The sequence below is a fragment of the Chrysoperla carnea genome, chromosome 5 (genome assembly GCF_905475395.1).
Source record: "Chrysoperla carnea chromosome 5, inChrCarn1.1, whole genome shotgun sequence".
Taxonomy (NCBI): Eukaryota; Metazoa; Arthropoda; class Insecta; order Neuroptera; family Chrysopidae; genus Chrysoperla; species Chrysoperla carnea.
In genome coordinates, this window is record NC_058341.1 from 66,535,880 (window position 1) to 66,547,603 (window position 11,724).

An 11,724-nucleotide genomic window follows, 5' to 3' on the forward strand; every position below is an offset into this window, starting at 1 on the left:
GTCAGTGCTTGCAGTACAAAAATGGTGGTGATTCATTATGTTTCATGACATCATAAATTTCCTTAGAGTACTGTGGCAGTGTAGTGGTAGACTATAACGGAATGAATTTCTCTCCAGTATGAGCACTGAACAGTGCTCTCGGTGTACATCGGAGCAACCCATATGCTATGAACATATGAATTACTGCCATTTTTGAAGCTAAATTTAAATTTAAATAAACGGGATTTATATAATAGGTTAAATTTCATTCATTTAAATCCTCATAAACCGCTGAGGATCGGTAAACTTAAATCAGATTCGATTTTATCAATTATGGCCTTTCTATTTGTAGTAATAAACTCGATTTTAACTTTCGTACAATTTCTTTACAAGGTTTCCGGTAGCATCAAAATAACAGCACTGTTAGTTTTTCTTCTAGATTTGGAGATCTTTTTATTTGTGAATGGATAATTTATTAAATAACAATAATTATTATTTCACAAATGTTGATTTAATGATTCATTCATAACAATTTTAATTACAATGTATATATTTCGATTATCAAGTTTTTATTATTCAATTCAAATAATTCTTGATATAACCTTTTCTATTTCATTTTTCATGACTTAACAACGTAACAATTCAATTAAATAAACGGGATTCATATAATAAGTTAAATTTCATTCAAGTAATGCCTCACGAACCGCATTGAGGATCGCAAAACTTTAATCCGATTCGATTTTATTTTATTATGAGCTTTCTTTTTGGTGCTAGTTGTTGATATATTACGTTGTAAAAGAAATCGGTAATTGTAGGTACGTTGTGACTGGTGATTATGAATTTTGCTATTGGAAATGGGTCCAAACGTGCTGTTTTAACCTGTTGGAATGGATAATTTATTTAGTAACAATATTTTTTATTCCACAAATGTTGATTTAATGATTCATTCAGAACAATTTTCACAATTTCAATTTAAATATTCTTGGCATAGCCTTTTTTGCATTTTGTTAGAATATATGCCCTTCAGTAAATACAATAAAATATTTAGCTAGATCATAAAATTATTATTAATTAGCTAGACCGGTTTCGATTGCTTTGGCAATCCTCTTCAGTAGCATTACTTAAACCTCTTAAAATTAAAAATTATTATTATTACTTTTTATTTTTTTATTTTAAGAGGTTTAAGTAATGCTACTGAAGAGGATTGCCAATTAATAATAATTTTATAATTTAGCTAAATATTTTTATTGTGGGTCTTGAAGGGGATATATTTTAACAAAATGCATAATACAGCTCACAGAAATGCTCGTCTTGATTTGAATAATAGCTTTTTTTATTTCATATTTCATGACTTAACATGCCTGAATCTACACAATTCAATTCCTTCCATAATACAGTGTGATTTAAGATGAAGGCACTCCCACATTTTCGTTATTTATAGGAATTTGTCTTACTGGTGATGGATCACATTTATTAAAATACTTAATCGAAATCAAAACTCAGCCTACTACAAATTGACAAATAGGATTGATTCTTATATTTTGCCTAGAGTCAGATATGGTTAAAGATATGGAAAAAAAAACTATAGAAAAAGTCGATTGGAATATTTTTTTAAACCCATATATAGCGATTTTTATGACAAAATTCTCATTTTTAATTTTTTCATTATATTGGTCTTTACTGAAAATTATTACAAGTTTATTGAAATATTTGAATATATAACACTATTAAATTATTAATTTGTCCAGTTTTTACATTCCATAGCACACTATTTGTAAAAGTTTATTATTTAATTTTGTAACTAGTGTACTATGGAATGTAAAAACTGGACAAACAGATAATTTAATAGTGTTTTGTACTTAAATATTTCAATTAACTTGTAATAATTATCAGTGTGGAACAAAATAAGAAAAAAATAATGCAAAATTTGTATAAATGAGAATTTTAGTAATATATGGGTAAAAAAAATATATCCTAAGCAACTTTTTCTAAATAGATATTCCTATAAATAATGAAAATATGAGAGTTTCTTCATCATAAATCACACTGTATTATGAAGGGAATTAAATGTGTAGATTCAAACATGTTAAGTTACGTTGTTAAGTCATGAAAAATGAAATAGAAAAGGTTACGTCAAGAATATTTGAATTGAATAATAAAAACTTTATAATCGAAATATATACCTTGTAATTAAAATTGTTATGAATGAATCATTAAATCAACATTTGTGAAATAAGAATTATTGTTATTATTAAAACTTAAATATGAAACACTGTATATAAAAATAGAATCTATCACAACAAAATAACAAAACAGATTTCCTTAAAAGTAAATAAAAAGAGCGATAATTCAAAATTCATGTACCATATAAAAATAATTAATCATAACAAGAACACTGAGCCTGGTTTTAAATTTCAAAGTGTTTGAAATGGAAAGACTGATAATTTCTGAATAAATCCATATTCTAGATTTCTTCCACCCCATTTCTTATTAAATTTTTCTATTAGTCGATACATACATTCCATATTGTCTTAATGGATATATTTATTTACTTTCTCGACATTCATCTAAAGTCGCTAAAATGCCAAATTTACCGCCGATCTCACAATTTTGTCATAGCATTGAACTGCCAATTTTCCTTCAACTTCATTTTTTAAAAGAATTCGGTTGGGTCCATTTAAATATCGCCGATAATTTTCATTTTCATGAAACACGTACATACTTAAGGAAGTAAAAGGCTGTGGCTTTGAAATCAATTCTTACATATTTTGGTTTGTATAATTGGTGTCCCTCAAATGACAATATACAATACATATACTTGCGTTTTTTTCAAGACTCTACAACAAATTTAACAATTATTAAAATCATTCTGTTTTGATGGTTTATTGGGTAAATATATCGGCTTTTGATAATAAATTCAGTAAATTTTGGGAGAAGACTAATTTTTTTAAATAGATTTCTTTTGTTGTAAAAAACAGAGAAAAGATCCGCACGCGGTTTTGAGATAATTTATCTCTACATTATTTTCTTTGGTGAGTATTTCTTGAGTATTTCCTTGAATGCTTCTATTGATCGGATTGAGGCGATTGAAAAAATAATTGTTTGTTATGAACTTTTGCGTTGACCTTGCTTGCTATCGAACCCTGAGCACAACAAAATAACCTCAAAATCTCAAGAAAACCATAGTAACCTCACATTTTCAACTTTCTCTGATAACTTTTTGAAAAATAAAGGAATTGAGTTGAAATTCTGGAAAAAGTTGTAACTTATGATCATAAAAAAGTGTGGCGAATTTGAGCCCGATACATAACCTCAATTTTTCTAAAAAATTTCAACAGATTTTCGAATAGTGCGAATGATTTTTTTTTCAAAGCTTGATTATGAGCCGAAACATTACAAAACAAAAATGCAAAAAACTCAGAATCTGCATCATTACAAATAAAATCTGATCTGTTGAAATTTTTCGATTTTTTTTTTAAATTGATGTTATGAATCGGACTAAAATTTACCACACTTTTTTATGACCATAAGTTATTCTTCTCTCTTCTCCCAAAATTTACCGAATTTATTATCAAAATTCGGTAGAAATACACAACTAAGTGGTAAAAATTGAGAAAATTAAAGTTTTTTTTTTTTTTTTAATTTATAGTATATGAAATAATTTTAAGTATTTAGAATCTTACCTACAAAGGTTGTTTACACTTTGTTCAAAAGATAAATAGATATACAAGAACCCATAATACATATTTTTAAAATTACGTAGATTGGAAAGTAAAAGTTAAAATTAGCTAACACTTTCACTAAATGTTGGGTACGAAAATCAAATTAGGAAAATTAGCTGGTGCTTACCTTATTATTATTCCTTGGAAAACATAACTTTATTTAAACTATTATATTGGCGCGATATCGTCCATGAAAACACATAAAACTTTATATAACACGTATATTGTTTAAACTGGTTTTTAACTCAACGATCAAAACGTATATTGATTAAACTGGCTTTTAACACACCACAACGATCAATAAGGTATATTGATTAAAGGTGTGTCTAGATCACGCACATAATTTGCGCATTGTGCGTTTGTGTAGGCACCAGTGTAAAGGGAATGGTTTAGGGATCCGTACCATAAGGAAGGTCCATACATTACCCCCCACCAAAATGAACATTTTTCAACTGCAATGGATTGCACCTTTAACCATTTAGACAATTGTGAAATCGGCGATTGGCAAACCATATTTAAAACAATTACAAATACAAATAAAGATGCTATAGCGATAGCATTTGGCACTTTTACAAAACTCGAAATTAAAATTAAAATAAGCACGGAACAACATTTAACAGGAAACGGGACACAGGAAACACTAAGTGGACTGTATAAGGTTACGGAAGGACAGGGAGTATCAACAATTTACGAACGGCTCGGGTGAGATGGCCGGAACTAGTTCGCAATTTAACGATGCGAACTACTCCATCTTTCGCCGGCAACAGGGCAGTAATTCTTGCCAATGGCCATCTGATCGGGGGCTGGTTTTCGACCATGATAACCACGACATCACCCACTTTTACATTCTCAACGTGATCCCACCACTTTTGTCGTTGAATTAAAGTGTGCAGATATTCACGGGACCACCGTTTCCAGAAATGTTGGGACACTTGACGCAATAGCTCCCACCTTGGGATACGATTGGAGGGTACATTGGTAATGTCTGGTTCAGGGCGAGACAATAACGGGGCTCCGATCAAAAAATGACCAGGAGTTAGGCAAGAAATATCGTCAATGGGACAAGAAGCAGAAATACCCAACGGACGTGAATTCAGGATGGCCTCGATGCGCGCAAGAAGGGTACACAATTCTTCGTATAGCAAGGCTCTATCAGATAAGAGACGTTTTAGGTGGTGTTTAACCGACTTTACCCCGGCTTCCCACAAACCACCGGCTGACGGGTTGGCTGGAGCGTTAAAAACCCACTCGATTTCCCGTCCCAAAAGGTAATCCGATAAAATCTTACTATTTTCTCTGACAAATTGAAAAGTTTCTTCCAGAACTCGAGACGCACCTACAAAGTTCGTACCTCGATCAGAAAACATAGTTTTGGGCAAACCTCTTCTCGCAATAAAACGATCTAGAGCGGCAAGAAAACAGTCGGTAGAGAGAGATGATAATAGCTCAAGGTGAATAGCTTTCGTTGAGAAGCACACAAAAAGGGCAAAATAACACTTATTAATTGGACTATTTCGTCGAGATCCATCTTTTATGGGATATGGTCCGGCTAGATCTACCCCAGTATGAACAAAGGGTCGACCTTGAACGAACCGTGACGCAGGCAAACTGGACATAAATGGCTGATTAGGCTTGGCAATAAAACGGACACAACGAGTACATTTGAAAATGATTTTACGAACCAGTTCACGCACCCGAGGGATATAATACGATTGTTGGATAAGACATTGGACAATTTTATTACCACCATGTAGGCTGGTAATATGAAAATGTTCCACAATGAGCTTAGAAAGATGACATTTGGCAGGTAAGATAAAGGGATGGCGAGCATCATATGACACTGGAGCTTCGGCTAAACGACCCCCCACCCTGAGGAGATCATTATCGAGAAAAGGTGTTAAAGAGGGAAACGAATTAGATCGAACTCCTTGACGGACAGAATCTATTTCGTGTGGCAAATAAAAATGTTGAGTGATTTTTATTAATACTATTTCGGCGTTTCGAAGCTCGGCGACAGATAAACACTGGAAATTACGTTGTTCCTTGGGAAGCGAAGTGTTTTTCTTAAATCTCAACATCCATGCTATAACTCGCTTGGCCCTAACAAGAGATGAGAAACGTTCTAGAAGAAGAACAACACCATCATCTCCACCTGTAACATGGCCTATCAATGATGGGACAACCTCTTTTAGGTCGGGCAGGTCAGGAACCGAGGCTACTTCTTGGCTTGGCCATAAAGAAAAATCTTCGCGCAAAAAATCGGGACCTGACCACCACAACTTATGGTTTACAAGCTGACTTGGCATACAGCCACGACTGGCAATATCGGCAGGGTTATCAGCTGTTGGAACATGGAACCATTGAGATGGTAAAGTCCGATCTAAAATGTTAACAACACGATTAGCAACGAAAACCTTGAGTAGATGAGCAGGGGTTCGTAGCCATGACAAAACTACCATTGAATCTGTAAATAGGTAAAGCTTTTCTATATGAAGACGAGCGCGGAGTGGCAATAAAGATTCTATAATCTTAGCAAGCATGCAGCTGGCATTTAACTCAAGGCGGGGAATAGTGACTGGTTTTACTGGAGCGACTTTAGTTTTAGCACGGATCAAGCTAATCAACACGCGTTGATCCGAACAAACGACTCGCAAATAGACAGCAGCAGCCATTGCAGAGCTAGAGGCATCAGAAAACCCAACAAGCTCGGGTGGATGAATGTAAGTGTCGAGAATATCACGTGGAATTTTGATGGTTTGAAGGCAAGGCATTTCTTTGGCAAACTGACTCCATTGATCAATCATACGAGACGGTAAAGGATCATCCCAGTCGATTCCTTGTAGCCAGATTTTTTGCATCAATATCTTCATCCAGATAACTACAGGTCCCAAAAATCCTGGTAAATCATAGGTACGGGCAATTTGTGATAAAACTTGGCGTTTAGTGGTGCAATTAGGGATGGTTTCAATTCGATAGCAAAATACATCATCCTCAGATATCCATTGAATTCCAAGAACTTGAATAGTTTCAATGTCACCAAATTTGTGAGGCTTTTCCTTATATTCGTGAGGTAGGTCACTTAGAACGGCGGCATGAGAGCTTGCCCATTTTCTTAACTCAAACCCAGCCGTCGATAACAAAGCAGATAAGTCGGCACGTAGCTGACGGGCTTCAGCAATAGAGGAAGCTCCGGTACACACATCATCGATATACATGTCAGTTTCTAGAACTTTAGCAGCAGTCGGATATTTAAATCCTTCGTCTTGAATTAATTGTTTCATCACACGGAGGGCATGGTAAGGCGAGCTAGTAATGCCAAAACAAACACGGGTTATTTCATACTGTTGTACAGGTTGAGAGGGATCGAAACGCCACAATATCTGCTGAAACTTACTATCTCTTGCATCCAATTTGATGGCTCTATACATTTGTTTTACATCTCCTGTGATAGCAACTCGGTGCAAGCGGAAATTCAAAATAATATCGTTAATACTGTTTTGAAGCTTAGGACCGGCTAATAAAGTCTCATTTAAAGAAGGGAAGGTGGCATTGGTTTTCTCAGCAGGGTTAAATACAACTCTAACTTTAGTTGTGGAGCTATCTTTCGTAACTCCATGATGGGTCAAAACATAAGACGAGTTCTTCTCGGCAAGTACCATGTGACCAGAACTGAGGTAATCTTGAAGATTTGCATGGTACAAATCTTTAAACGTAGGCTGTTTTTCTAAACGTTTTTCTAATTTAGTTAGACGATTTAGTGCAGAGACACGGTTATCACCTAGCTCCGGAGCTTCACCATTACGAAATGGCAATCGTACAATATAAGCTCCATCGGAATCACGGCGATGAGTTTTGACAAAGTGTTCCTCACATTTAACATCTTCTGGGTTCAACGGAGTTTTGACAGGCAATTCTTCAACTTCCCAAAACTTCTGTAACTGGTACGAAAGGTCTGTGTCAGAGTGCATTATCCAATATGATTGATACTCATTCGATGACATCGATGGACATTCACCCATAACAAGTGTTCCGAACATGGATGGAACCAGAGAGGGATGACCTGGAACTACAGGTTCCGAAGTCAGAAGGTTGGCGTAATGTTGTGCTCCGATGAGCATCTCAACCGAAGCAGGGCTATAAAACTGAGGATCGGCAAGTTGTAGCTGAGAAAGTTTATTGACAATATTTTGTACAACTGGGACGGCAGGAATTTTAGTTGCTATGGTTGGTAACACAGCCGCTTCAACGGTGATAGAGAACGAACTATGTTTTGAGTTGACAGTACAAACAACAGTACCTTTGGCTGGTTGGGGTTTCCCGGATCCTATACCCGAGATGCGAATGTTAGACGCTGTCATTGGTAAAGTAAGGCGATCCTTTAGTGATTGGGAAATAATATTGATCATACTTCCTGGATCGATTAAAACTCGAACATCATGATGATGACCAAATACATCAGGAATACTAACTATAGCAGTTCCCAATAGGATTTGCTTATGCTGATGTACAGACGGCGAAGGCATAATATTACCTGACAGTGCAACGGTAGGCTCACTGGCAGATGATATAGGAGGAATATTGGCTTTACTATCATTATGAAGCATGGTATGATGGGCTTTGGAACCACAATGTCTGCATGAAAATTTAGAAGAACATGTCGATCGAGCGTGTGGTCCAAAACAGGAAAAGCATAAAAGTTTTTTACGTAAAACTTCATAGCGTTGCGAAATAGTCATATTACCAAACTGATTGCATTCTACGACTCGGTGAGATTTAGCACAACATGGACAGGTGTGGCTCAAATCTGCAGGCTTGGAAGAGGTTGATTGCACACTAGGCTTCAGTGGAGGAGAAGCATGAGCAACCATGGCTCTTTTAACTGGAACTTTCATAGAACCCATCGGCTTAGGGTAATTTGTCTTTGCTGACGAAGAGTTAATTACCTCACATGTAGCAATACGCCCTTCTACAAATTTACGGATATCGGCATAAGTTGGTACAGTAGGATCGTTAGCTCTTGTATCCTCAAAAGCTTGACGTGTTTGAAGATCGAGCAGCCTAAGAGCCATGAACGAAATAAGAAAATCCGAAACACTAGTTAAAGCAAGGTTGTTTAAAGCTTCCACTTGAACATTAAAATCTTCTAAAAATCCTTTAAGTTGACTTTCTTGCGTAAAAGGTTTCACAGAAAATAGCTTCTGACACACATTAGATGCAATAACTCTTTTGTTTGTGAATCTAGTGACTAAAGTTTTGTAGGCAGTTTCATAGGAATTTTCCGCAAATGGTAGACCTTGTATGGCAGTCAGAGCAGTGCCGGAGACGGAAGAACGTAGATAGCTATACTTTTCAATTGTTGAGAGATGGCGTTGATTATGAATCAATGTATCAAATAATGATTTAAATGAATCAAACTTTTCATAAGTCCCATCAAATGTCGGCAGAGTGATATGAGGCAATTTTGGTTTGATTGTTGGGGCGGAAGGAGTTGAAACGGTTTGTGGCTCAGGCCAAGAAGCTTCCGCAGCTCTAACAGCATAGAACAAATCGTCAAATGCCTGTGAGGATGCTAAAACGTCTGATATTCGATGTTCTACAGCTGCTAAGGGGTTTGTTTCTAATATTTTATTCTGAACGGCATCGAATTCGGAATATGCTTTGTCCAACGTTTTACATCTTGCTTTAAATTGCCTGCATATGTTTAAATCATTCAAACGTGGAATTAAATCGAACGCCTGTTGTATACTTTGAAAATATCGTTCCCGCCTGGCAATTAAAACCTGGAGATCGGAAGCCGCTTTTTCCTGACTAGTAGGCATTTTGATGATAAAAATGGAAAAAAAAAACAAAACAATTTGGAAAACAAAGTTTAAACAAGAATAATTTAATCAAACCACCTATTTATCAAAAATCGATCAATTAAACAAGCAAATCCATCAAATAAATAAAACACAAATATAAATTAATAAATTACTCATTCAATCGATCAATTGTTAACAAGTTTGGAAAACAAAGGGTTTATCCAAAAGTGATTTAATAAAACCACCACTTATTCAAATGAAAATCAATCAATCAATCAGGCAAATTTATAAAATATCAAAATAAATCAATTAATTAATCAGGCAAATCCGTAAAATATAAAAAATCAATTAATTAATTAATCAGGCAAATTTATGAAATATCAAAATCAATTAATTAATTAATAAGGCAAATTTATGAAATATCGAAACAATTAATTAATTAATAAGGCAAATTTATGAAATATCGAAACAATTAATTAATTAATAAGGCAAATTTATGAAATATCGAAACAATTAATTAATTAATAAGGCAAATTTATGAAATATCGAAACAATTAATTAATTAATAAGGCAAATTTATGAAATATCGAAACAATTAATTAATTAATAAGGCAAATTTATAAAATATCAAAAATCAATTAATTAATTAATCCATCAATTTGTTAAAAAAAACAAATGAAATTCATTTCGACATGATTGTGCAATAAAATGATATCAAAACAACACAGCAATTGTATAACATATTTTGAGTCAACAAATCCAATAAGTTTTATAATGTTTGCATTTTGTTCTTGTTTCAAATAAATTTAAAAATTAAATTTCAAAATAAAATATTCAATTTCAATTTCAAATTAAATAATGGTAATTAATGGCAACCAAACAATTAAGTAAATGTTCACTCCGGCATGGCAATAATGTATCCCAGGGAATAACAATAAAATGGGAACGGGATTCGGCTCAGACAGGACCAAATAATGTTGGGTACGAAAATCAAATTAGGAAAATTAGCTGGTGCTTACCTTATTATTATTCCTTGGAAAACATAACTTTATTTAAACTATTATATTGGCGCGATATCGTCCATGAAAACACATAAAACTTTATATAACACGTATATTGTTTAAACTGGTTTTTAACTCAACGATCAAAACGTATATTGATTAAACTGGCTTTTAACACACCACAACGATCAATAAGGTATATTGATTAAAGGTGTGTCTAGATCACGCACATAATTTGCGCATTGTGCGTTTGTGTAGGCACCAGTGTAAAGGGAATGGTTTAGGGATCCGTACCATAAGGAAGGTCCATACACTAAATTTATTTTGTAGGTAGTAAGTAAAAATTATTTATCAAACTAGATTGTAGATTTTACTAAAAAAATTAGATGATAGATAATAGATAATATTCTAATATCCATAGATTTACTATCACTGAAATATATAGAGACTGCTGACCAGGGTTGCCAGGTTTTTTTTCGACTCGTCGCCGACCCGTGGCGCTAAAGTCGCCCAAAGTCGCCGCGATTAATTCAAATGGTAAAAATGAAATAAATTTGTTTTTCAATTCTGATTTATCAAGAATTATAGAATTATTATCATTATTATTATTCATAAATAAGTATTGCTACTCAAAATAATATAGCCATTTATTAAAAAAATAATAATTGGAAAAAAATTTCCATTTCATTGTTTAATTTTAAGTCACCCATCGGCGACGAGTCGCCTTCAATAAAATTTTAATCGCCGAGCATTGTCAAAAGTAGCCTAAAAGGCGATAAGTCGCCCTATCTGGCAACCCTACTGCTGACAGCGAGGAGACAGAGAAAGAAAATGGCGGCTATACATGTCTTTATCATACAAATACAACAGTAGATTTAAAAGTGACTGACTATAAAGTGGTATGATTGAGCTCCGTATAGTTAGCAGATAAAATTGTTATTTTTCACTCAAACTATTTCCATTCATTTGGGAATCGTTTGGGAGGATTTGGGAATATAATTTTAGAATTTGGGAATTATTAGTTTTCCTGTAATTAATGATTCTTTTTTCAGCGTATAGTTAGCAGGTAGGAAATTAAATCTACTTAATTTTTATGTTATTCGAAAGGAAATCATTTGGGAATTACGATAAACACGGTTTCAGAGTTTGGGAATGTATAATTAATTAATAACACCTATTTTTTAGTTGATTGATAGGTTATGTTAATTAACCGTACACCTG

At 34.0% G+C, this 11,724-nt stretch overlaps 1 protein-coding gene and 1 long non-coding RNA gene across 2 annotated transcripts; both read right to left on the reverse strand.

Annotated features, from left to right (window-relative positions):
* Positions 1-622: 622 nt before the first annotated feature.
* LOC123300856 lies at positions 623-3,779 on the reverse strand. The gene is made up of 3 exons (XR_006535411.1): positions 3,663-3,779; positions 2,344-2,816; positions 623-858 (listed from the first exon to the last, which is right to left on the reverse strand). It is a non-coding gene; the product is annotated as an uncharacterized LOC123300856 (long non-coding RNA).
* Positions 3,780-5,441: 1,662 nt separating this feature from the next.
* On the reverse strand, positions 5,442-9,520 carry LOC123301341. Its single transcript, XM_044884078.1, has 3 exons — positions 6,343-9,520; positions 5,807-6,081; positions 5,442-5,456 (listed from the first exon to the last, which is right to left on the reverse strand). The coding sequence occupies exons 1-3, from the start codon at positions 9,518-9,520 to the stop codon at positions 5,442-5,444; spliced, it is 3,468 nt and encodes a 1,155-aa protein (XP_044740013.1).
* Positions 9,521-11,724: the final 2,204 nt, after the last annotated feature.

Coding starts and splice junctions, on each gene's coding strand:
- LOC123301341 (XM_044884078.1), bottom strand. CDS start 9,520: ATGCCTACTAGTCAGGAAAAAGCGGCTTCCGATCTCCAGGTTTTAATT. Junction 6,082..6,342: donor TGTCTATTTGCGAGTCGTTT/GTTCGGATCAAC, acceptor TTAACATTTTAG/ATCGGACTTTACCATCTCAA.